Source organism: Tamandua tetradactyla, chromosome 8 (assembly GCF_023851605.1).
Source record: "Tamandua tetradactyla isolate mTamTet1 chromosome 8, mTamTet1.pri, whole genome shotgun sequence".
NCBI classification, from domain to species: domain Eukaryota; kingdom Metazoa; phylum Chordata; class Mammalia; order Pilosa; family Myrmecophagidae; genus Tamandua; species Tamandua tetradactyla.
This window is the reverse complement of record NC_135334.1, coordinates 90348850-90372727: the sequence shown is the minus strand read 5'-3', so window position 1 is coordinate 90372727 and position 23878 is coordinate 90348850. Positions and strand designations below refer to the sequence as shown.

General features: G+C 42.7%; 1 protein-coding gene and 1 pseudogene across 1 annotated transcript; one reads left to right on the top strand and one right to left on the bottom strand.

Moving 5' to 3' along the window:
- The first annotated feature begins 2224 nt into the window (after window positions 1-2224).
- Window positions 2225-5731, top strand: LOC143643669 (calcitonin-like). Its single transcript, XM_077112257.1, has 4 exons — window positions 2225-2320; window positions 3396-3490; window positions 4259-4396; window positions 5356-5731. The coding sequence occupies exons 2-4, from the start codon at window positions 3405-3407 to the stop codon at window positions 5555-5557; spliced, it is 426 nt and encodes a 141-aa protein (XP_076968372.1). The 5' UTR covers window positions 2225-2320; window positions 3396-3404; the 3' UTR covers window positions 5558-5731.
- Window positions 5732-21022: 15291 nt separating this feature from the next.
- LOC143643668 (peptidyl-prolyl cis-trans isomerase A pseudogene) lies at window positions 21023-21340 on the bottom strand (annotated as a pseudogene).
- Between the last annotated feature and the right edge of the window lie 2538 nt (window positions 21341-23878).

The window sequence follows — 23878 nt, the reverse complement described above, 5'->3', positions numbered from 1 at the left end:
TTGGCACCTGGACGGGTGAGCCTGCAACAGACCCAAACCTCCGATACCCAAGAGCGCCGCGCCACGCAATGGCCGCAACTGGACGCGCAGCAACCGGTAGAAAGCCCAGCTGTCAAATGAAACAACCAAAAAACCCCAAAGTCCGGAACTGGAGCTCAGCAGTGACCCGGGACCCGGCCTTGTGAGACCGGCTCCACTGGCCTCTTGCCCTCCCACGCCCTGAGCCTGAAGCGCGCTGTGCCCTCCCGGGCCAGTTCTCCGTGTCTCGGGGTTGCGAGCTCGCCTCGCTCGGGGGCCCTGCGGAGCGGCAGGAAACAGAGCGAGCCCCGGGCACCTGGTTCTCTAGCTCTGACCTATTCCCGACAACGGTGCCGCCCTCGAAGAAGTTCGGAAGTTAGGCGTCCCTGCGGCCTTCCCGGGCACGGAGGCCACCAACCCAGGGGTTGGGGTGGGTAGGCGAGCGGGGCGTAGTGGGGTGGGTAACGGGAGGCGGGTTTGTTCCAGGGAATGCTGAGGCTGCTGGGGACCGAGGGCCGGGGTGCCGACGGAGTCCTGGGGGTACCTGGAGTTCAGTAGCTCGGTCACTCAGCGCACCCTGGGGCTGGTTTCTGCTCTGCCTTGGGGAACCGCAAAGACGTGGTCCTTGCCTCCCGGCTGCAGGACCCTGGAGACTGCCGCTGCGCTCGCGGCTCTGGGACCATTAGGGTCTGCGGGTGCATAGCGCGCAAAGAATACTCAGACCCCGCACGCCCCCGGATCCGAAAAGCTTCCATCTCCCCACCTTATCCGCTACCTTAGTAGGGTCCCTGGACCTTCCTGTCACGCCTGGAGCCCAGCTTTCAGGCGGAGCAGTCCTGAAACCCGGCGGTGCAGGATAGGAGATGGTTCTAGTCTGTGCGTAATCGAGTGTGCATGTAGCACGCCTATTCCTAAGACTGTGTGTGGGTATGATAGGAGCAGTGGGCATCACGCGAGTGTGCGGGGATACTGGCTGAGGGCTTCGGAGGCTGAGTGGCGGCGCGTTTCATAGTGAACCTTTGCGGATGACCCCGAGCAGCAGTCGTCTGCGGGTGCCTGTGCTTCGTGGAGTGGGCACACGTTTGAACCGAGTAACGAATTGGTGTGTGAGGATGAATGTGACTGGGAGTGAGTGTGAGCTTTGGTTTAGGCAGGCACCCACAGCCCTGTCAAGCCTGCCTTGCTCTTCAGTCCAGGACCGAAGCGCAGGGGGCGGGGAGTGCCCGGCGGGAATCGGACCACACTGGGGCACCTTGGCAAACAGCGGCGGGAAGCAAGGGGCAGCTGTGCAAATGGCTCGGGCAGGCGGACCGAGCGCGAGGTGATGGATGGCAGGACAGGAAGAGGGAGGGCTAGAGGCCGGGGTGGGGGCTTTGGAAGCTGAACCTTCCGCTTTCACCCTCAGGCCAGCGGGGCACCCCGCCCTCCTCCACCTACCTAACTGATCTGGACAGAGCCTCCAGGAAGCCAGGCAGCTCAGGAAACTAGCCCAGAGCCCTACCTTGCAGGGGACCAGGCGCTGGGCTACTTCTCACAATATCCATTCAAGGTGGGAATATCACCCTCCATTTCAAAGTTGAGTCCATTGAGACTCTGAGTAGTTATTTGCCCCAAATCATACAGCCTGGAATTGGAGCAGCTGGAATCGAGCTCAGGAATCGAACTGACAGAGTTCCTGCTCCCCCCTCCAACGCCGGCTTCCCATCAGCCCCGCCTCTCTGTGTGATTCCAGCTGCAGCAGTCGGATGCGGGGCTTGGGCCGGAATTCACCCTGCTAGCATTCCCCCGCCACGCCTCGCTCGTGCAGAGGGTAGGGGTGGGGGGGTCACCCTTGGGGGAGCTAGGCGCTCCTGCCATCCGGGACCCTGCCCTCCAAGACTTCACAACTGAGGGTGGAGGGCGTCGCGTGTTCAACAGCAGGCGGAACTGAAGAAGTGAAGTCTCACGTTACGTGAAAACTGCTCTCAAATTTCCGCTCACTTTTAGGGCGTTTTTCTTTGGTTCCTACCATTCTCCTACTTTCATCAAGGACCTCAATGCAAATCTGAGTGGGGCCGTCCTGCTGGGTGCTCCAGGTTCTGGAAGCGTTGGGGTGACGCAATCCGGTTGGGGCAGGGGACCCCGCCGCCCATTGGCTGCCTGGCGCTCGGGGACCCCCTCCCGACAGATGGCTGCGGAAATAAGAGCAGCCGCTGGCTGTGGGAGGCATCCGAGCCACTGTGAAGTCCAAGAGTCGCCTCCACTTCTGTGCCCTCGCGGAACGCGGCGGACACCACCTCTGCTCCAAAGCACTCGCCGCCAGGTGAGCCCCGAGATCATTACATTTTGCTATCCTCTCCTGCTCTCCCTGTCTCTTCATTAGTCTATCTCTTGGTTTATCTCCCTGCCAGTCTCTGTCTCTCTGGCCACTTCTGTGTCTGTCCCTTTATTAGTCTCTATTTAGTGGTTTGGTCCATCCCAGGCTCTTGCAGAACTGGACTGACTTAGTTTCGGGGTTCCCTGCTCTGCTCCCCCGGCTTGGCTGAGGGCCCCAGCCTGGCGCTCTGCTGCAGCACCCATGCTTGGGCGGATCTCGGCACCCTGGATCTATACCCCCCGCTGCCGCCGAGCAGGACGCAGGAACAGCGCAGTCAAGAGTCGCCTCTAGTGCCTGGAGGTCCCCGGGAAGTTGGTTCAGAACCTGGGCTAGCGCCAGTGGGTGGCGAATGGACACGATGATTGAGGGGAAGTAACCCTTAAGTGTAGTCTCCTTCCTATGCGAAGAGAGGACAGAGGGAAGTCCGGAGTCCCAACTTGAAGCTGCTTGGCTTGGTTCTTGCAGGAGTCTGGGTTACCGGAGGGTGGGGCAGCTGAGCATTAGAGTCTGGCCCTCCAGTTTCTCAGGGATTCCAACAGCAGAGAGTTCCCTCTCTGCTTACCTTCCCTCATAACCCCCCATGCACTGATGCAAAAGCCCACACAAGGAGGACAGCTCTGGGTTTCTCAGACCCTGAAAAAGACAGGCATTGTGGGACAAGCTGTTGTGACAGGGGATTCCCAGGGTGAACTTGGCAGAGACCTGACCAACAGGTGTGTGTGTGTGTGTGTGTGTGTGTGTGTGTGTGTCCAGGTGGGATCGGGGGATAGACTTCAGGACTGAGACCTCCCTACCCAGTGTCCCTCTAGGGCAGCACCTCGAGCTCTACCAAACCCAGCATGCTGCATCCTCACAGCACCTCCCAGTAGTCTGCACTGTTGATGAGGAAATGAAGGTAAAGAGAAATATCAGTGGAAAGCCGTGAGGCTAGCGAGTAGAGGCAGGAGCAAGAGGACCCTGGGTCTCTGGGCTCATAGAACTTTGAACTGATGCAGGGGATGACATCATTCTTTCCTTGCAGAGAGGCGTCATGGGCTTCTGGAAGTTCTCCCCCCTCCTGGCTCTCAGCATCTTGATCCTGTTTCAGGTTGGCAGCCTCCAGGCCATGCCATTCAGGTAAGAGCAGCTCCGCGGGAGGGCGCGCCCTTCCCACTCTCCCAGCGATGCTACAATTTTGCACCTCAGAATTTGTGTGCTGGATATTTAACAGACTCTAGGGGAAAGGGGAGGAATACAAATGTGTATTATACACTCATAGACAGTATGATAAGCTTTTCTGGTATAAGGAATGTGTAGCACATGATTTACAAGTGGTAATAATATATACAATATTCTTTATTGTAAATGTCATAAAGCCCACTGAGTCTCATAGGATATGCTTATTGTTTTTTACAGAACTCTCATATAAGCAGCCAAACCATTTATTCAAGTCAACCATGATTTGAAAAATGGAATTGCATCCCCATCTGCTATTTTGCCAATAAATATTTTGCTTTTAAATCTGATATGTGATTTACTGTAATCTATTTCTCACCTTCATACAAATTATATCTATTAAACTGAGATCTTTTTCAGCTTAAGCACTAATTGTAAATTAACATAATCTAATTTTTAATAACAGCTGTGTTTGATGCCCAGTTCTGTAATTCCTGCAAATTTAACCAACACTTTTGAAGCCTGTATAAGCTGGCTCTATCATACTGCTGCCTGGAGCCCAAACCAGTGCCTGACTCTTGGTCAATCACTGTCCTCTTACAGACACTAGCCTAGTGTCATGTCCACGCTGGAGTCAAAGTGGCCACATCTTCAGGGAAAGTCACAGAGATCAGGAAATCTGGCTGGTTATCCTCCAGAGGAGGCTCAGACTTTGCTTGCTCTTCCCAGGTCTGCCTTGGAAAGTCCCCTGGACCTAGATACACTGAGTGAGGAGGAAGCGCGCCGTTCACTGGCGGCACTGATGCAGGACTTTATGCAAATGATGGCCAGAGAGCTGGAGCAGGAACAAAAGATCGGGGGCCCCAGGTAAAACTCCTCACCCCAACTGATCTGTCCCACACAGGGTCTCCCCACCTCCTGCCATACCCAGGAAGATGTACCCTTAGAGGTAGGAGAGAACAGCCCTGGCCAGGAAACCAGCAGACTGTCAATTCTCCCCAGGGCCCAGGACCCAGGTGTTCTCAGGCTCCACCAAAGACAGAGACCCAGCTACAGCTTGAGGGACTGCAGTTAGACTACATAAAATAGTTCTACTTCTGAAGGCTGTTAGGAAGTGAAATGGGAAGGTGTCTTACTCTGAGAACTGGTCTTGCAGTATTGAGGATAACTCCCAGCATTGGATGAGGTGGGACTGGTAAGTATGAAGCCAGGGCTGGACCTGGTGTGTGTCAGGAGGTTTGAGAAATGTGGCCCCACCTGGTTAACCTGCATACATTGTTCTTTCATACCTGAAAGAGCCTTCATTTTGTATGTGCAAGGTGGGGTCAGATAGAGCAGTGCGTAAGGTAGGTCTGGGTCACTAGATGTATATGATCTGCCTGCTGCCCATGGAGCATCTCTGAAGATGTGCATGTTGTCACTGGCCAAGAGAGAGCACCCCTCCCCACCCTACCTCCCTGTGTACCCTGAGTTTGGAGCAGAAACCACTGTTCCCCTGGCCCCAGTTCTGTGCAGGCAGAGGCATGTGTTGCACCTGCATTTGCCCTGAGAACTCCCTCTGCAGAGCATGAAGGACTGAGCAGCATGTGGAATGCTGACAAATGTCACCCCTTCCCCATCCCAGCCTTTCCCCAATCCAATCCCAACCTGCAGACTGGTCCAGTCTACCCCTGAGTTCTCCTGATGGAGGAGCTGTGAGCTGCCCACCTGCCTGCCCCTCCTGCTCCTGCTCCAAGAGCTCCCTCCCTGGTCTAACCCTCTGTGTGGCCACCCGGGGAGGGCAGACCCAGGTGCATGGTATTGTCTGGAATGTCTTTTCCCTGCAGCCTGGACAGCCCCAGATCTAAGCGGTGCGGTAATCTGAGTACATGCATGCTGGGCACATACACGCAGGACCTGAACAAGTTTCACACGTTCCCCCAAACTGCCATCGGGGTTGGAGCACCTGGCAAGAAAAAAAGAGATTTGGCGAGCGGCTTGGAGAGAGACCACCGCCCTTACTTTGGCATGCCCCAGGATGCCAGCTAAACTCTTCTTTCTCTTTTCTAAGTTCTTCTCTTGCTTCCTTCCTATCATTTAATGCATGTGGTTACTCTCTGGGCTGATCTCAGTGGCTTTCCTTATGGCAGAGGATGTCTGAAACCTCAGATAGGAGGAGAAAGAGCAGGACTCAAGGCCAGAAAAGAATCACCCAAGAAGAGATCAGAGAAAGTGGGCAGCCCTCTGAGGCCCCATAAGCTCGTATAGCAGAGATTCCTAGTCCTGCTTCTGAATGTGCTGATCATTTAGGGGAATAAAACTATTTTTCTAAAGACTTGAGCTATGGTGATCATTGCTCTGCCCATGTCTCAGGCTTCACGGTGTCCAGGACGTATGCTTAGAAGTAGTCTTAGCCCCAGGCAGTAGCTGGACACAGAGCTGGGTGGGTGGTCCGCACGAACCAACTCAAGCTGCAAGAACAGGTGCACTAAGGAGCAGGTAAACACCTCTGGGACTGGATGCTGCAAACTCTGTTCTTCTTCCAGGTAAGACGGGACTTTTCATCTTCCTGAGAAGGACATTAGGCGCCTGAGACTAGGGTGTGACTTCCAGATTGCTGTTTGTGCTTGGATGGGGTTGGGTGTGCTGCCATAATTTGCTTATGGTACTAGATTAATAAAGGAGATTGGCTGGTACAGCCCTGAGTTCCACGGCCAGTCACCCAGAGTCACCTTTGGGTTTTCTGACACCCCTGGGAATGTCTATGGGGAAGGAGTCTGGCATTTTTCCCTAATGGCCCTTGTAATTTTCTGCCTTGGTAATTGTGTTTAGGAGAAACACTTAAAGTTAATTGGTGCCTCTCAGAAGAGCCACTTTACCGTTCTGGTCCCATGGGGCAGGCTCCTCCCCACCGGCCTCTCACAGACAGTCTTCTCTCATCCTTCTTCCTGTTTTCAGTGTCACTACCCAGAAGAGAACCTGCAACACTGCCACCTGCGTGACCCACCGGCTGGCAGGCCTGCTGAGCAGATCGGCGGGCATGATGAAGAGTAACTTCGTGCCCACCGACGTGGGCTCCAAGGCCTTCGGCCGGCGCCGCCGGGAGCTGCAGGCGGGAGCAGCTGGACAACTGCAGGAAGGTGGCTGCCTTTGTACCGTTGAGGGGCGGGCGGGGGCTGGGCATTGTGAGGGAGTAGTCCACACGCTGAGCCTAATGGGCCCATACGGTTGAAAAAATCCATGGAAGAAGGCACCTACGCCAGTGTGTTTGTGTTTGTGTGTGTGTGTTGAGGAAAGAGGGTGTATGTCTGGAGAAAGGGCAGAGTCCCAATAGCTGAAACCCTTGGAATTTGGGTTCATCTTCTGTTTTCCCCTATGACACTGAGATCATCCTGTTTATTTAAAACACTATTCCCTGCAGTTATTCTAGCATTTGAGTTTGAAAGGTAATGATACTTTCCTGTTGGAGTATATGACAATGTATCTCTGAATTAAGAGCAGACTTGGGTTCAAGAACTTCATTTGCCCCGTGCTAACTCTATGACTATGGGCTAGTAGCTTAACCTCGCTGAGCTTCAATTTATTCATCTGTAAACTGAGGGAAACAATAATACACACTTCCTACCATTATTATAAAAGTAAATGGGGGCGGTGCAACAGTGGCTCAGCAGGCAGAGTTCTTGCCTGCCACGCTGGAGATTCAGGTTCGATTCCCCATGCCTGCCCATGACAAAAAAAAAAGTAAATGAGATAATAATTGTCAAGTGCCTGATGATAAGTAAATAAATGGGCCATTCTTTTCTTCCTCCTAGGTCACCATGAAGCTAAACTCCACTTCTTTTAAGCTGTAGTGAAAGCAACCTGTAGGAAAGGCTCCACGGAAAATAACACGTATTTGTGTCCATCTTGATATTGACAACTATCTTCTTTATTTGAAAGGAACTAAAAAGCTAAATGCGAAATATGCCTATTGCAGTTATCTATTGTGCATCTTTTTAAATATTTGACTCTGTGTACAGTAAATATGACAGCATGTCTCATTGGCTAATCTGGTAGCAAATATGGGCTCTGTCAGTCATCTTATTAATGTTGGCAGCTCTGCTAAACCTCAGGGGGACATGAAGTCACTGCCTCTTGGGCGTCTGGGGACACATTGTAATGCTGTGCCTTGACTGAATTATTTGTTTAAAGAAATGCCAACGTTGTCATTTGTGAACTTCAGCAAGATTAAAATGTATTTTCGATACACTTAAATGGAGTCCCGGCTGGTACTTATGCTGTTTTTCCCAGGAGAGCTTCGGAGCGTATGAGTGGTGTGTTGACTGGGCTGACTCACTTGAAGCAAAAGCAACATTCTTGGGTGGGAACCTCAGTGTCCCGCATGCTCAGTTTCTAGTGAAATGTCCTTCATATGAATTAGATCCCCAGGAGTCTCAAAGAAGATGGTTCACATTTATTTTTCAGATCAGCCCCTGATCTGAGCCCCCAGAGGTTACCCATGCACTCCTCCTTGATTCAGTTTGTCCTTCTCCATTCTGCCTTTCCTCCCTTAAGAGCCCCTCCACGCCGTTTAGAAATAACAGCTCAGAGTCGAAAATGGGGATCAGAGATTGGCTAAACTGGAAAGGACATCGGATGCCATTCAATCCAACTTCTTCATTCTCTGAAGTGCAGAGAAGTACCTTACTTAAGGTCCTATGATAAATTTAGCAGAGACATTCATATATTCAACAAATATTTATTGAGTGCCTACTGTATGTTAGGCATTGTTCTAGGCAGTGGGGATACAGCAATACACAGAACAGATAAAACTCCCTGCCTAAGGCTCATGGAGCTTTCATTCTATGGCAGAAAAGAGAATTTACTTCCCTTTAACGTTTGTGGTCAATTTTCAGAATCGCTTTGGGCCTGAAATTTTCTTCAGGCTAAACTACCCATGGGCCTTCATCTTCAGCAATTACATGTCCTGAATAGTGAATCCCTCCATTTTCCTAGAGACTTCTACAATGACCGCCAGTTTGTTAGTGATCTGATTCTTGCCACAGATCTTTACACAGCCATTTCTTTAACTTGAACACATTTCTCACCCACCTTATCCCTCTACTGATTCTGATAAGCTTTTCTTCTTCTTCCCACACACAAACAAAGAAGGCAGGCAGAGCACATGATAGGTTTGATACCTACAACTTTGTAGGTAAATTCAGATCAGGAAGGGAAATAGCGGGAAGACCCATTTCAGCCTTGGGTCCAAGGCAGTGTCACCAATAATGGAGCTAATGTTGTATCTAATTCCCACCTGGACCCAGTGGATATTTCTCAATTGATTGAGAACCCAAACCACAACATAGAGTACACTGGCTCAGAAAACTAAGACTAGACGTAAGGAGTGCATAAGGCAAGCAAGGAACCACATGGACAGGCAGATGGCTGCAGCATAGTCTTTACTACTCACATGTCACATGGGCAATGCAGAGAAAGAATGTCTTTTAGTGCCAACTGAGCCCACCCCAAATGGTCAGAGCTCCAGTATACATACTCATCCCCAACAGACAGAGCTCCATTGTATATGCAATGGTTGTTTGACTCATTGCCCCTAATTCTTCACTACCCTATAGTAGTATCATATACTTTCACTTTTACCATGGCCTGCTGGTAGGTGAAGTCAACTTCCCTACCCTTTAATTCTGGACTTGGTAATATTAAATTAAAGGGTAAAGTTGACTTGTTTATTAATGGGATATTGGCAGACTCCATGCTTGGGTTTTACACATTTGTGCTTCTGCCATCACCATGAAAGAGCATACCCTAGATATCCTTTGTCCTATCAGCCTGGGCCTCAGAATGAGACGTGTGGACCTGCACCCAGAATCCATGCCCAGCTTAGGCCACCTGAGTAAATCACATCTCAACTTACCCACAAACCAAGAAAAGTAAATATTCATTGTTATAAGCCACTGAGATTTCAAGATTGTTTTATGTAGTGTAATTGTGGCAATATGTAACTGATATATATGCTTTGTGGCATTATTTGAGGGAATTGCTTTCGTCACCACAACTTGCTTTCCCTCTTATTGAGAATTTGGGCTCCTGGTCAATTTGCTGAATGGCCAACTTGTCAAATTACTTGTTTCTTTTCACTAATTAATTTTGGTAACCAGTTTTCATTTTGTCGTCTTAAAATCATCTTAAAGAATGTTCAATTTGTCTCTGTTCCAGACTCTTGCTGCTGCAACTAGATAATATATATCTTAGAAAACTTAATTGTGGTTTATTCACATAACAGATATGTAAAATAAAATGCATAGCAGTAAGTGTAAATAGATGCATCAATTTTGGTTCAATATCACAGATATAATAGTAAAAAAAAGCAAAGAATACATAACATATAATACTAATCGTATTATATTTAAAACATGCATAACAATACTATACATAATTTAGGGATATACATATATGTAGCAAAAATATAAAGATGTGTAGGGATTATAAACATTACATTCAAAAGAACAATTAATTTTGAGGGGGGTGAGAAAGAGATGTGATGGAGACAGATGTACGAATGGCTTTTACAGTACTTGTAAGATTTCATTTCCAAAGCTGGGTAGTAGATCTATTGGTGTTCAATAAGAATAATGGAACATATCTGTAATTACTCGTTGAAGAATGCTTTGAAAATTATTGCTTTTTTCTTTCCTTGCTTTGTATATGTATTACGCAATAAAAAAGTTTTAAAAAAAAGAATAAGAAATGTAATATATGGGTCTTTTTTCCTCAGTGATTTTTCACTGAGATATAATCATCCAAAGTATACAATCAGTGGTTCACAGTATCATCATTTAGCTGTGCATTCATCATTACAATTGATTTTGAATATCTTCATTACTCTAAAAACAATAAAAATAGAAGTAAAAAAGAACACCCAAAACATTCTATCCTCCCCCAATCCCCCATTTTAATATTTATTTTAATTTATTTATTTGTCTTTATTTCTCTTACTTATTTGTAGTATGGATCTTTTTAAAGTTAAGACAAACAGGGTGCCAGGGTAGTTCAGTGGTAGAATTCTTGCCTGCCACAGGTTAGATTCTCAGTCCATGCACTTCCCCCCTCCCCCAAGAAAAAACAAACAAAAATTCAACAAATGATGCTGCAATAACAGGATACTCACATGAAAAAATAATGAAATGTGACTCCGCCATACAGCACACACACACATATATATAAAGTTAAGACAAACACCATTAACTTTTTAAAATGCATAACTTTTAAACTTGCAAGGAAGAATTTGTTTTATACAGTGCAAAGTAGGAGAAAATACGCTGAAAAGTACAGGAAATATGTCATGTGAAATAAATGGCAGCAATAAATGCTTCTACAACTTGATAATAACTGTAGATTAGTCATAGCCACCAACTAAAAGATCAAGACTATAAGCCTGCATATTTTTAAAAGATCCAGTAATGCTTTTTTTTTCTGCAAGAGATACATTAGAACAAAATGGATTAAAATTAAAAGCTGTAAGAGAGATAACAGGCAAATATGAACAAAAACAAGTTCAGGTAACTTCTTAGTATATGATCAAAATAGGCTTCAAGGCAAACAATACTGATGGGAAATGGGAAGATGTTATACACTAGAAAAAAGGAACAATAGAGCAAGAAGATCTATTTATCATGAACACATAGGTACTCAACAATATAGCTTCATTTTATGAAAAACAATAGGCAGAATTGCAGTGAGAAATGCATATGTTGTTAGGGATTTAACGCACCCTTCTGAATAAGCCATGGTTTTCTGGAATCACTTGCTCAATGCATGCCTCCAAGTTGGCTCTGAAAATACCCCCTGACAACATGAGGGATCTCAGAAACCCTACAGTGGCAACATTCCCAAAGGGGTGATAGATTTTATAAGTGATAAGGTTATATCTACTTGTACTGATATGATTTATTTAACAAACCAGTATGACTCTCCATTGATTTGAAGCACCACCCTTATCGTATGCTGATCTTCTGGCCTTTCTTTTCTCTTTCATTAATCTGTGTATTAACACAAAGTATAATAATAATACAGTGTACCAACTAGTAGGGAAGGGTCATCCTTGTAATCTTCACTTTCAAAATGTTCTCGGCAATTCTCACACATTTATTCTTTGAGAAGAAAGAATAAATTGTACATTTTTTAAAATCTTGTTTGGATTTTAATTGGTATTGGGTTTTCCAGGTAGACAATTCTATCAGTTGCAAACAATAGTAAATACTATTTCATGGTTTTGTTTCTTATTGCATCAACTAGAATTTTCTTTAAAATATTAAGGTAAAAATTGTGTTCATGGGTCTCAGTTTCCCAACTGCTAATATAAATACTATGCAGTGGGTTGACTTAACTACAGGACTTTAATGGTTCACAGCTTTGAGGCTAGGAGAAGATCTAAATCAAGGCATCAGAAAGTCAATGCTTTCTCCCAGAGAACTGAGGTTCTGGAGCCAGCTGCCAGCAATCCTTGGTCCTTGGCTTTTTTGTCACAACAAAGCACAAAACGATGTCTTCTTCTTTCTCTTCATGGGTCTATTGACTTATAGCTTCTTGCTTTTCTACATGGGTTTCTCTTCAGAGAGTCCCCAGTCATGGAATTAAGTCCGAAGGCCACATCTTAACTAAAAATAACTTTTCAGAAGGTCCTGTTTACAATGGGTTCACACCTACAAGAATGGAGTCAGATGAAGAAGATGGTGTTTTTTTCTGGGGTACATAGTTCAACCTACCACAGTGAACCTTCCTGGCTTGCTCCTATAAAATGCCACAATAATATATGCTAACCAAATAGAGTTTATTGAGAAACAGCTATAAGGAGGGCAGACTTAATCAGATTAATCATTAAGTATGATGCAGGAAATTGATTTCAGCTGGAGATTCTTTTTCTTTCTTTTCATTGTGTGTTAAGAGGCTTTTAAAGTCAGAAATGAGTACTGGATTACCTTTTTGTATCTAACAGGATTCTATTTTTATTATTTATCTTATTAGTTTATTGGCTTTTCTCATTTGATTTATTTGAGTAATACATTTCCAGATGTAGAAACTAATAACAGTTAGCATGTTTTATTCTTTACTGTATGCCAGACTCTGTAATAAGGGCTTTACAGATGTTAACTCTTAATCTCCACAACACATATATAAGGTGGCTACTATCATTAGCCTTGTCTTCAGAAAACTGAGGCAGAGAGATGTTACGAATGTTGATCAAAGCCATACAGCTATTAAATCCATCTCAGGACACAAACCTGGTCCCAGACTATTTGGCTCTAGAATCTGCTTTCTTAAACCACTTTCTTACTGAATTCAATTTGCCTGTGATTTGTTTAGATTTTGTACTATGTTTGCTAGATTTAGAATTGGAGAAATGATAATGTTATCAAATGAATTGGGAAATTTTTGAATTTTTTTCTCTATCTTACAACAATGCAAACAGCACGGCAACTATCTGAACCTTAAAGCTTGATACAATTCACCGGTAAAACCTTTGGCAGCGTGCCTTTTATTGCAAAGTTATTAAATTTCTCAATTTCTGCCATCTCCATTCTACTCCACTATCCTTTTATTTATTTTAGTCTATCTATCTTTGACACATATATGCTTCTAAAACTTGCTAATTTTAAAGATTTTACATGTATTAGTATAATTGTACTATTTTCATATAATTTTAAATCCTATTTGATATTTTCTCCTCTTTTTCAATCTGAATATGTGTAACTGCAATGTCTCTTCTTTTCTTGATTCACATAACAATTTACACTTTATTGGACTTTCCAAAGAACTGGAATTAGTCTTTTTTATCAATGCCACTATTTTTATGGTTTCTAATTTACTCATTTTTTCCCTCCAAATACTCTTCTCCCAGGTGATTGTGTAAAAGTTTGTTTGGCTAGTATCTTCTGGATTCTTAAGTTGATTATTACATTGGTTTTCATTTTCTTTTTCTGATTACTTACGTTTGACCAACAATTTCCACTTTACTGGACTTTTCAAAGAACTGGAGTTAGTCTTTATCTATGCCACTATCTGTTCTAATTCACTAAATTCTTTTCCCCCTAATTCTAAAAAACTTTACTTTTTTCCTTACTTTTAAAATCCACTTTAATAAGACACAGTATTGCATAAATATAAAATCATACAGTGCAAACTATAGTTCAATGAGTCCTGTCAAATGTGTACAACCACGTGACCATCACCACACACAAAAAGTATAGAGTATTTCCATCATCCTAGAAAGTTCCTCATATCACTTTGAAGCCAATATCTGCCAAAGCTTTGCCCCAGTCAATCACTGATCTGATTTATGTCATCTTGGATTTGTTTTGCCTGGTCTAGAACAATAGATAGATGATAAAAGGAGAGGGAGTAATGAATAAATAAATAGCACGTATTCTCTTGTATCAAGCTTCTTTCACTCATTATGTATCACTCAAATATTTTTTTCTGTCCCTTCTCCTTTAAATGCTCCAATGACACCTATGTTAAGCTGTTCAATTTTGTAGAGGTGACAATCATGATACTTGTCCCACTAGTCCCACAGTTTAGACTGGGGTTGAGTATTTCTTCAAGCTAGACCATTCAAAACCCTTCCCCCGGATTTCAATTTGGGTCTGGAGAAAAGACTCTTTTATGTTTTAAGTTGGAAGGCTATTTAACTGGGGATGCTATTTCTATTTTCCTCACTACATGGAGGAAGCTTGTATGGTATGACAGAAGAAAAGAGTGAAGCCAAACAGAAGCAGGTAGAGATGAAAGATGGATAGGGAGTCCTGAGAATAAAAGTGCTTTACTCATTAGAATCATCTGCGTCTGAGGTTAGTTCACCTCTGTTTTTCTCAGTAATAAATGCCAATACATTGTTTTTCACTCACACTGGTTTTTAGTTAAATTTCTGTCACTCATAGCCCAAAGATCTTGACTAAAGCATTAACTTTGCATTCCCTCAATACCTCTGGGACAGTCATTCAAAGTGCAAAACAGCTTTACTACAGATGAAGACAACTCAGCACAAAATACTCAAACATCAACCATTTATATGAGCACTGCTAAGTTACAAAATTCTGCTTGATCCATCAAGGGATTTAGAATCTTGTTCCCTTCATGGTAGCTAGCTTGCAAGATAGTACCCAAAGATCCCTACCTTTTCACATTCACACCCACACCTTGTATCAAGATTGATCTGTGTGACCTTTAGCGCACAGCAGAAGTAACGGTATATCACTTTGGAGATTAGGTTATAAAAGATTGCAGCTTCCATTCTGTGCACAATCTCGCTTGCTCACTCACTTTTTCTCTCCCTTTTGGACCATTCCCTCTAGGGGAAGCCAGATGCCATGTCATGAGGTCACTCGCAGGCTGTGGAGAGACCCATATGGTAAGGAATGGAGGAATCCAGCTAACAGCTAGTGAAGGAACTGAGGTTGAGTCAATTTGGAAGTAGATTCTCTAATCTCAGTTAAACACCGAAGTGACTGCAATTCCAAAAACCTCATGAGAGACCCTGATCCAGAACCATCCAGCTAGGCTTCTCCTAGATTCCTAATCCTCAGAGACTATGAGAAATAATAAATATTTCATTATATATATAATATATATGTAATATATGGATATATTATATATATCTGCACACCAATATATGTAAACGTATATATACAATATATGTATCTGCATGTATGTATATATATATACACAAAAATATATATATACAACAAAACAAACATTTTGTTTAGGCATTCATCTGTTGATGAACTTGGCCTGCGTTTAACTTCTGCCTAAAAATAATACTGCTATGAGCATTGGTGTCCGAGTGTCTATTTGAACCCCTGTTATCAATTCTATTAGGAATACTTCAGGGTGGAATTGCTGGATCATATGATAATTCTACATTTAACATTTTGAGGAAGAGTCAGACTGTTTTCCCCACTTGCTGCACCATTTTATATTCCCACTAGCAATAGTTAGAGTTTCCAGTTTTTCCATACCCTTGCCAACACTTAATTCCATTTTTGTTTATTATAGCCATCCTAGCACGTGTGGAGTGATAGTTTGTGATTTTCATTTGCATCTCTCTAATGGCTCCTGGATTCTGATGTTGAGCATCTTTTCATATGCTTATGAGCCATTTGTATATCTTCATTGGAGAAATGTCTATTTAAGTCTTTTGCCAATTTTTTAACGGGTTATCTTTTCGTTGCTGGGTTGTAGGAATTCTATTTCATTGATTTTCTCTATTGTTTTTTGAGCCTTTATTTTGTTTATCTTCACTCTAATCTTAATATTTCCTTCCTTTTGCTAGCTTTCGATTTTATTTGTCCTTCTCTTTCTAGTTCCTTAATGTGTGCGGCTGTTAATTGATTTGAGATCTTCTTTCTCTTTTAGTGTAGGTGTTCAGAGCTATAAATTTCACTCTGAGCACTGCTTTCGCGGTACCACATAAATTTTGATATTTTGGTTTTTTGTTTTAATTTCATCTCAATGCACTTTCTAATTTCCCTTGTAATTTCTTCCTTGACCCAATCGTTATTTAAGAGTTTGTTGTTTAATTTCTACACATGGAGAGTTTTACAGTTGTTCTTCTGTTATTGATTTCTAGTTTCATCCCATTGTGGTTGGAAAAGATACTTCATACAACTGTAAGTTGATTAACACTTGTTGTGTAGCCTAACATGTCCACCCTGGAGAATGTTCCATGTGCACCTGAGAAGGTGTATATTCTGCTGGCGTGGAGGCAGTGCTCTGTATTGCTGTCAGGTTTAAATGATTCATAGTGTTCAAATCTTTTTTCCTTACTGATCTTTTGTCCAATTGTTCTATCCATTTTGAAAGTAAAAGCATTGACATCCCTGTTCTAGTTTGCTAGCTGCCGGAATGCAACACACCAGAGACGGATTGGCTTTTAATAAAAGGGGATTTATTTTGTTGGTTCTTCAGAGGAAAGGCAGCTAACTTTCCACTGAGGCTCTTTCTTATGTGGAAGGCACAGGATGGTCTCTGCTGGTCTTCTCTCCAGACCCCTGGGTTCCAACAACTTTCCCCGGGGTGATTTCTTTCTCCATCTCCAAGGGCCTGGGCTGAGCTGCAAGTGCTGAGATGAGGAATGCCAAGCTGCTAGACTGTGCTACATTGCATTCTCTCATTTAAGCACAAGCCAATTAAGTTAAACGTCACTCATTGCAGCAGACACGCCTCCTAGCTGACTGCGTATGTAATTAGCAACAGATGAGATTCACCTACCATTGGCTCATGTCCACAGCAACAGAACTAGGTGCTTTCACCTGGCCAAGTTGACAACTGAATCTAACTACCACATGTCCACCCCTTGTCAACTTGGCAGCTACTCACATCACCTTAAACAGGTGCAAAATATTCTCTTCTGGCTGTGGACCTGTGAATCTCAAAATAAGTCTGGTGCCAATATGCAAAGGAGGATAGTCAAAGGATACAGATTGTCATTTCCATAGGGAGAAATTGGAAGGAAGATCTGCAGGCAAACACCATTGGATTTCCAAGTCTGAAAGTCATTTATCCTTCGGCTGTAGAAAGCGGCAGTCCCACCCCTTCCAAGGGCCTATGCAGTGGCCGGCCTCTTTCCAAATCAACCTCAGGGAACATCGAGGAGACCACCTCTGGGCTCCACTCTCTCCAGGCATCAGGGCCACCCCTGGGCTCTCTGCCATTTCTGGGGTGCACGCTCAACCCCTCCACATGGTGGCAGCCAGGTTCTCCCAGTCCCCCAAGGAGCATGCTACGCCTTTTCCAAGGCCCGAGGCTGCACAACTATTCCACTGCAATGAGAGGGGAGACTCATCCTCGCCCTTCAGGGTAAACTCACCCTCTCCACACATACAGGTGGGTCCACTCTCCTGGCCGAGGTTTCTTGGCTTCAGACCCGAACTTCCACGGTTCTCACTCTGCAAACTCCAATCTCTCCCTTTTGTGTCCTCCTTTGTCAAGATTGGCGGTGGTTCCATTTACACCAACAGTCTCTTCAAGCCCTCCAGGACTTCTCCATCAATCTCTTCATAGTTCCTCCAAAGTCTTCCCCTTAGCCATCCAAAACACAGTTCCAACAGATCTGGCATTTGCAAACCGCAGCAGCACCCCACTCTCCGGTACCAAATCTGTTCTGGTTTGCTAGCTGCCGGAATGCAACACACCAGAGACGGATTGGCTTTTAATAAAAGGGGATTTATTTTGTTGGTTCTTCAGAGGAAAGGCAGCTAACTTTCCACTGAGGCTCTTTCTTACGTGGAAGGCACAGGATGGTCTCTGCTGGTCTTCTCTCCAGACCCCTGGGTTCCAACAACTTTCCCCGGGGTGATTTCTTTCTCCATCTCCAAGGGCCTGGGCTGAGCTGCAAGTGCTGAGATGAGGAATGCCAAGCTGCTAGACTGTGCTACATTGCATTCTCTCATTTAAGCACAAGCCAATTAAGTTAAACGTCACTCATTGCAGCAGACACGCCTCCTAGCTGACTGCGTATGTAATTAGCAACAGATGAGATTCACCTACCATTGGCTCATGTCCACAGCAACAGAACTAGGTGCTTTCACCTGGCCAAGTTGACAACTGAATCTAACTACCACAATCCCCAACAATTATTGTAGAACTGTGTATTTCTCCCTTCAATTCTGTCAGTTTTTGCTTCATATATTTTGGGCTCTGTTGTTATGTTTATAATTACTAGATCTCCTTTTTAAAAAAATATTTTTATTGATATATCTTCACATATACATGCCATACATGATATACAATCAGTGGCTCACAGTACCATCACATAGTTGTGTATTCATCACCATGATCATTTTTTAGAACATTTGCATAACCCCAGGAAAAGAACTAAAAATAAAAAGAAATTCATACATACCACACCCCTTGCCCCTCTCTCTCATTAACCACCACTATTTTTATCTACCCTATTTATTTTACCCTTCAATCCCCCATCTGTTCATATCTTGAATAAAAGGAGCAACAGAAACAAGGTCTTCACAATCCCACAGTCACAATGGAGAGGTTGTATCTTTATACAATTGTCTTCAAGAATCCAGACTACTGTAACACAGCTCAACAGTTTCAGGTACTTTCCTCCGCCCACTCCAATGCACCATAAACTAGAAAAGGATATCTATATAATGCATAAGAATAGCCTCCAATACCTTAGAGCAACTAGAAATAAAAGCCTAAAATTGTGGAATTGTAACCCATACCAAACTCTGAAATCTGTTCTACAACTAATTGTTGTGATGTACTTTGAAATTTATTGCTTTTATGTACATATGTTATTTAAAGAGAAGGAAGAGTATAATAGAGAAAGCAGGATTTAACAAATGAGTATGACTGCTGAGTCATTATACTGATATTTCTGTTGGTCTCTATTGTCTTGGAGCAACTAGAAGAAAAAACAAAAACTCATGGAAACTGTAACCCATATCAAACTTTAAAATCTGTTCTATAACTACTTGCTAAAATGTACTTAGAAATTTATAGCTTTTTTTGTATATATATTATATTTCACAATTTTAAAAAGTTAAAAAAGGAAAGGATGTGGATTTTGTCAAATGTCTTTTCTGCATTGATTGCAACGATCATGTGTGCTTTATCTGCTTTGATTTGTTGATATGATGCATTACATTAGTTGATTTTATGTTGAACCATCCTAGTATACCTGGAAAAAGTCCTGCTTGGTGATGGTATATAGTTCTTTTAATGTGCTGCTGGATTCTATTTGCAAGTATTTTGTTGAGGGTTTTTGCATTTATATTCATTAGACAGATTGGTCAGTAATTTTTTTTTTCTTGTGGTATCTTTGTCTTTGGCATTAGGTGATGTTGACTTCATAGAAGGAGTTAGGTAACTTTCCCCCCTCATCAATTTTTTTAAAGTGTTTAAGCAGTATTGGTGCTAATTCTTTCTTGAATGTTTGGTGACGCTATCTGTTTCTGAACTTTTCTTTGGGGGCAATTTCTTGATGACTGATTCAGTCTCTTTACTTATGATTGATTTGCTGAGGTAGTCTATTTCTTCTAAAGACAATGTTTGTTGTTCATATCTTTCTAGGAAGTTGTCCATTTCATCTATGTTGTCTAGTTTATTAGAATATAATTGCTCATAGTATCCTCTCATTACCTCCTTTATTTCTGCGGGATCATTGGTTATGTCTCCTCTTCCATTTTGGATTTTATTTGCATCCTCTCTCTTCTTATTTTTTGTCAACCTAGCTAAGGGTCCATCAATTGTATTTACTCAAAGAACCAACTTCTGGTTTTGTGAATATTCTCAATTGTTTTCATGTTCTCAATTTCATTTATTTCTGCTCTAATCTTTGTTATTTCTTTCCTTTTGTTTACTAGAGTTAGTTTGCTGTTCTTTCTCTAGTTCTTACAAGTAAACAGTTAATCCCTTGATTTTTGCTCTTTCTTCTTTTTTAATATAGGCATTTAAGGCAATAAATTTCCCTCTTAGCACTGCCTTTGCTACATCTCATAAATTTTGATATGTTGTGTTTTCATTTTCATTTGCCTCAAGATATTTACTGATTTCTCTTGTAATTTCTTCCTTGACCCACCGGTTGTTTAAGAGTGTGTTGTTTAGCCTCTATATATTTGTGAGTTTCTGACCTTCTGCCTGTTATTGATTTCCAACTTCATTGCATTACGATCCATGAAAATGTTTTGTATGATTTCAATCTTTTAAAATTTATTGAAACTTGCTTTGTGACCTAGCATATGGTGTATCCTTGAGAATGACCCATGAGCACTTGAGACAAATGTGTATACTGCTGTTGTGGGGTGTAATGTTCTGTAACTGTCTGTTAAGTCTAGTTCATTTATTGTATTATTCAAATTCTCTGCTTCTTTATTGATCCTCTGTCTAGATGTTATATCCATTGATGAGAGCCAGGAATTGAAGTCTCCAACTATTATGGCAGAGGTGTCTATTTCTCCCTTCAGTGTTGTCAGTGTTTGCCTCACGTACTTTGGACCTCTCTGGCTTGGTGCATAAATATTTATGATTGTTATGTCTTCTTGCTGAATTATTCCATTTATTAATATATAGTGTCCTTTTTGTCTCTTTTAGTTGTTTTACATTTGAAGTGTAATTTGTCGGATATTAGTATAGCTATTCCTGCTCTTTTCTGATTGTTGTTTGCATGAAATATCTTTTCCCAACCTTTCACTTTCAACTTACTTTTGTCCTGGGTTTAAAATGAGTCTCCAGTCGACAGCATATAGATGAGGCCTGCTTTTTAACCCATTCTGCCAGTCTATATCTCTTTTTTTAAGTTTTTGTTTGAGTTTCTATTTCATAATCATAAACTTAACTCTGTAATCCAGCTAGTCTGGAAGGGGAGACTAAAGTAGAACCCAAAAAACTGCAGCGAGAGCACAATGAGAGGATACTGAGGTAGACCAGGGGAGGTGGAACACTCGTCTGAGCTACAGAAGAAATGGTCTGGTGGTGAAGACAAAACACAAATCAAATTTATTTGATTTGTCCACAGTCAGCAATAGTGATCTTTTTGCTGTTCTTTCCATTCCTGGACCCAAAGCACTCCATGGCTTCCACAATACTCATGCCCTCTTTCACCTTGCCAAAGAACACATGTTTGCCATCCATCCACTCAGTCTTAGCAGCGCAGATAAAAAACTGGGAGCTGTTTGTGCTGGATCCAGCATTGGCCATGGAAACAATGCCAGGACCTATACGCTTCAGGATGAAGTTGTCAATATCAAACATCTCTCCATAGATGGATTTGCCACCAGTGCTGTTATGGCATGTGAAGTCACCACCCTGGCGCATAAACCCAGGAATAATTCTGAAAGCAGGAACCCTCACAACCAAGTCCTTTCTCCCTAGTGTACAGAGCACAAAATGTTTCTGCTGTCTTTGGAACTTCGTCTGCAAACAGCTTGAAGGAGATGTGGCCCAAAGGCTCACTGACAACAGTGATGTTGAAGAGCACAGTGGTGTTGATTGAGGAGGTTAATCCATTAACATTAAAATGTTATTATTGATTTAATTCCCGGTGCCTGCTCATGCAAAAAAAAAGTCATTATGGTAAGGCAGTATTTTCTTCTACCATTTTGTCTTTTGGATTTTATATGTTATTCTAGTTTCCTAGCTGCCAGAATGCAATATACCAGAAATGGAATGGCTTTTAAAAAGGGGAATTTAATAAATTGCTGGTTTACAGTTCTAAGGCTGAGAAAATGTCCCAGTTAAAACAAGTCTATAGAAATGTCCAATCAAAGGCATCCAGAGAAAGATACCTTGGTTCAAGAAGGCCAATGAAGTTCAGGATCTCTCTCTCAAGTGAGAAGGCACATGGTGAACACAGTCAGGGTTTCTCTCTCAGCCAGAAGGGCACATGGCAAACATGGCGTCATCTGCTAGCTTTCTCTCCTAGCTCCCTTTCATGAAGCTCCCCAGGAAGCGTTTTTCTTTTTCATTTCCAAAGATCGTTGGCTGGTGGACTCTCTGCTTCTTGTGGCCATGTCATTCTGCTCTCTCAGAAATCTCTCACATTCTCCAAAATGTTTCCTCTTATAAAGGATGCAAGTAAATTAATCAAGACCCACCCAAACAGGTAGAGATATGCCTCCATCTAATCTAGCTTAAGAACCACTCTTGATTAAATCACATCTCCAAGGAGATGATCTAATTATAGTTTCAAACATATAATACTGAATAGGGATTAGAAGAAATGGCTGCCTTTATAAAATGGGATTAGGATTAAAAACATGGCTTTTCTAGGATACATATACCCTTTCAAACCAGCACATATGTCATATTTAATTTTTTTCTCATTTTATCTTTACTTATAGTCTTCATTTCTACACTGTTCTCCAGACCTCCCTCTCCCCTGCCTTTTCCTATCCATCTGTAGTGCTCCTTGGCAGAGCTATGTCATAGTCACAAATTCTCTGTGATTGATTGTTGAAAATATTTTAATTCCCCTTCATTTTTTTTTTTTTTTTTTGCATGAGCAGACACTGGGAATTGAACCTGGGTCTCTGGCATGGAAGGTGAGAACTCTGCCTGCTGAAACACGATGGTCTGCCTCCCTCTCATTTTTGAAGGACAGTTTTGCTGGATATAGAATTCTCGGTTGGCAGTTTTTCTTTTTTAAAATCTTAAAAGTATCATACCACTGCCTTCTCACCTCCATAGTTTCTACTAAGAAATCCACACATAGTCTTATTCAGCTTCCCTTTTATGTGATGGATTGCTTTTCTCCTCCTGCCTTCAAAATTCTCTCTTTCTCTTTGACATCTGACAGTCTAATTAGTAAGTGTCTTGGAGTATGTCTATTTGAATCTACTCTGTTTGGGGTATGCTGCACTTCTGGATCTGTAAGTTTATGTCTTTCACAAGAGACAGGAAATTGTCAGTGATTATTTCCTCCATTAGTCTTTCTCTTCCTTTTACTTTCTCTTCTCCTTCTGGGACACCCATAACCTGTATATTCATGAGCTTCATGTTGTCATTCAATTCTCTGAAACCCTGCTCATATTTTTCCATTCTTTTCCATATATTTTATTTTGTATGTTGGATTTCAGATGTTCAGTCCTCTAGTTCACTAGTCCTTTCTTCTGCCCCTTCAAATCTATTGTTGCAGATTTGGTTTTTGGTTTTCGTTTTGTTTCTTTTATCGTGCCTTTTATTCCCATAAGCACTGTGGTTTATTTTTTCAAACTTTTGAGTTCTTCTTTTTGTTGGTCCAATGTCTTCTTTATATTCTCCCTCAACTCATTAATTAGACATTTGAGGATTCTCCATGTCTGTTCAAACATTCTGAATTAGTTGTTTTAATTTCTGTATCTCATTTGAAGTGTTGGCTTGTTCCTTTGGCTGGGCCATACCTTTGATTTTCCCAGTATGATTCATTATTTTTTGCTGGTGTCTAAGAATTTACTTAGTTTATTCTGGAGGTTGCTTTCACTCTTCTACCTCGGATTTTCTTGCTGGATGACTTTGTTCTCTATCTGTTCTTTGACATTCAGTTCAACTTATTCTAGACCTCTAGCATACATTTTGTTTAGCTGATCAGAATTTTTCAGTTCTTGCTTTTCTGTTCCTTGCTCTGCCTGTACGGGGCCTTTTGTTTTTAGGAGGGTCTCCTCAGATATTATAGAACCCAATCAGAATTTTCCTGATCAAACAGGCTCACATCTCAGGAGGAAAGTATGGCCAGCATTGGTTTTCCCTGAGGGCAAGACCCAGCAGTCTGACAGACTTTCCTAAGAAACCTCTAGTATCTGTGCTTTTCCTATCCTGCCCAGCATGTGGCACTTGTTTGCCTACAGCTTCCTACCAGTGTAATGTGATGTGGTGCCT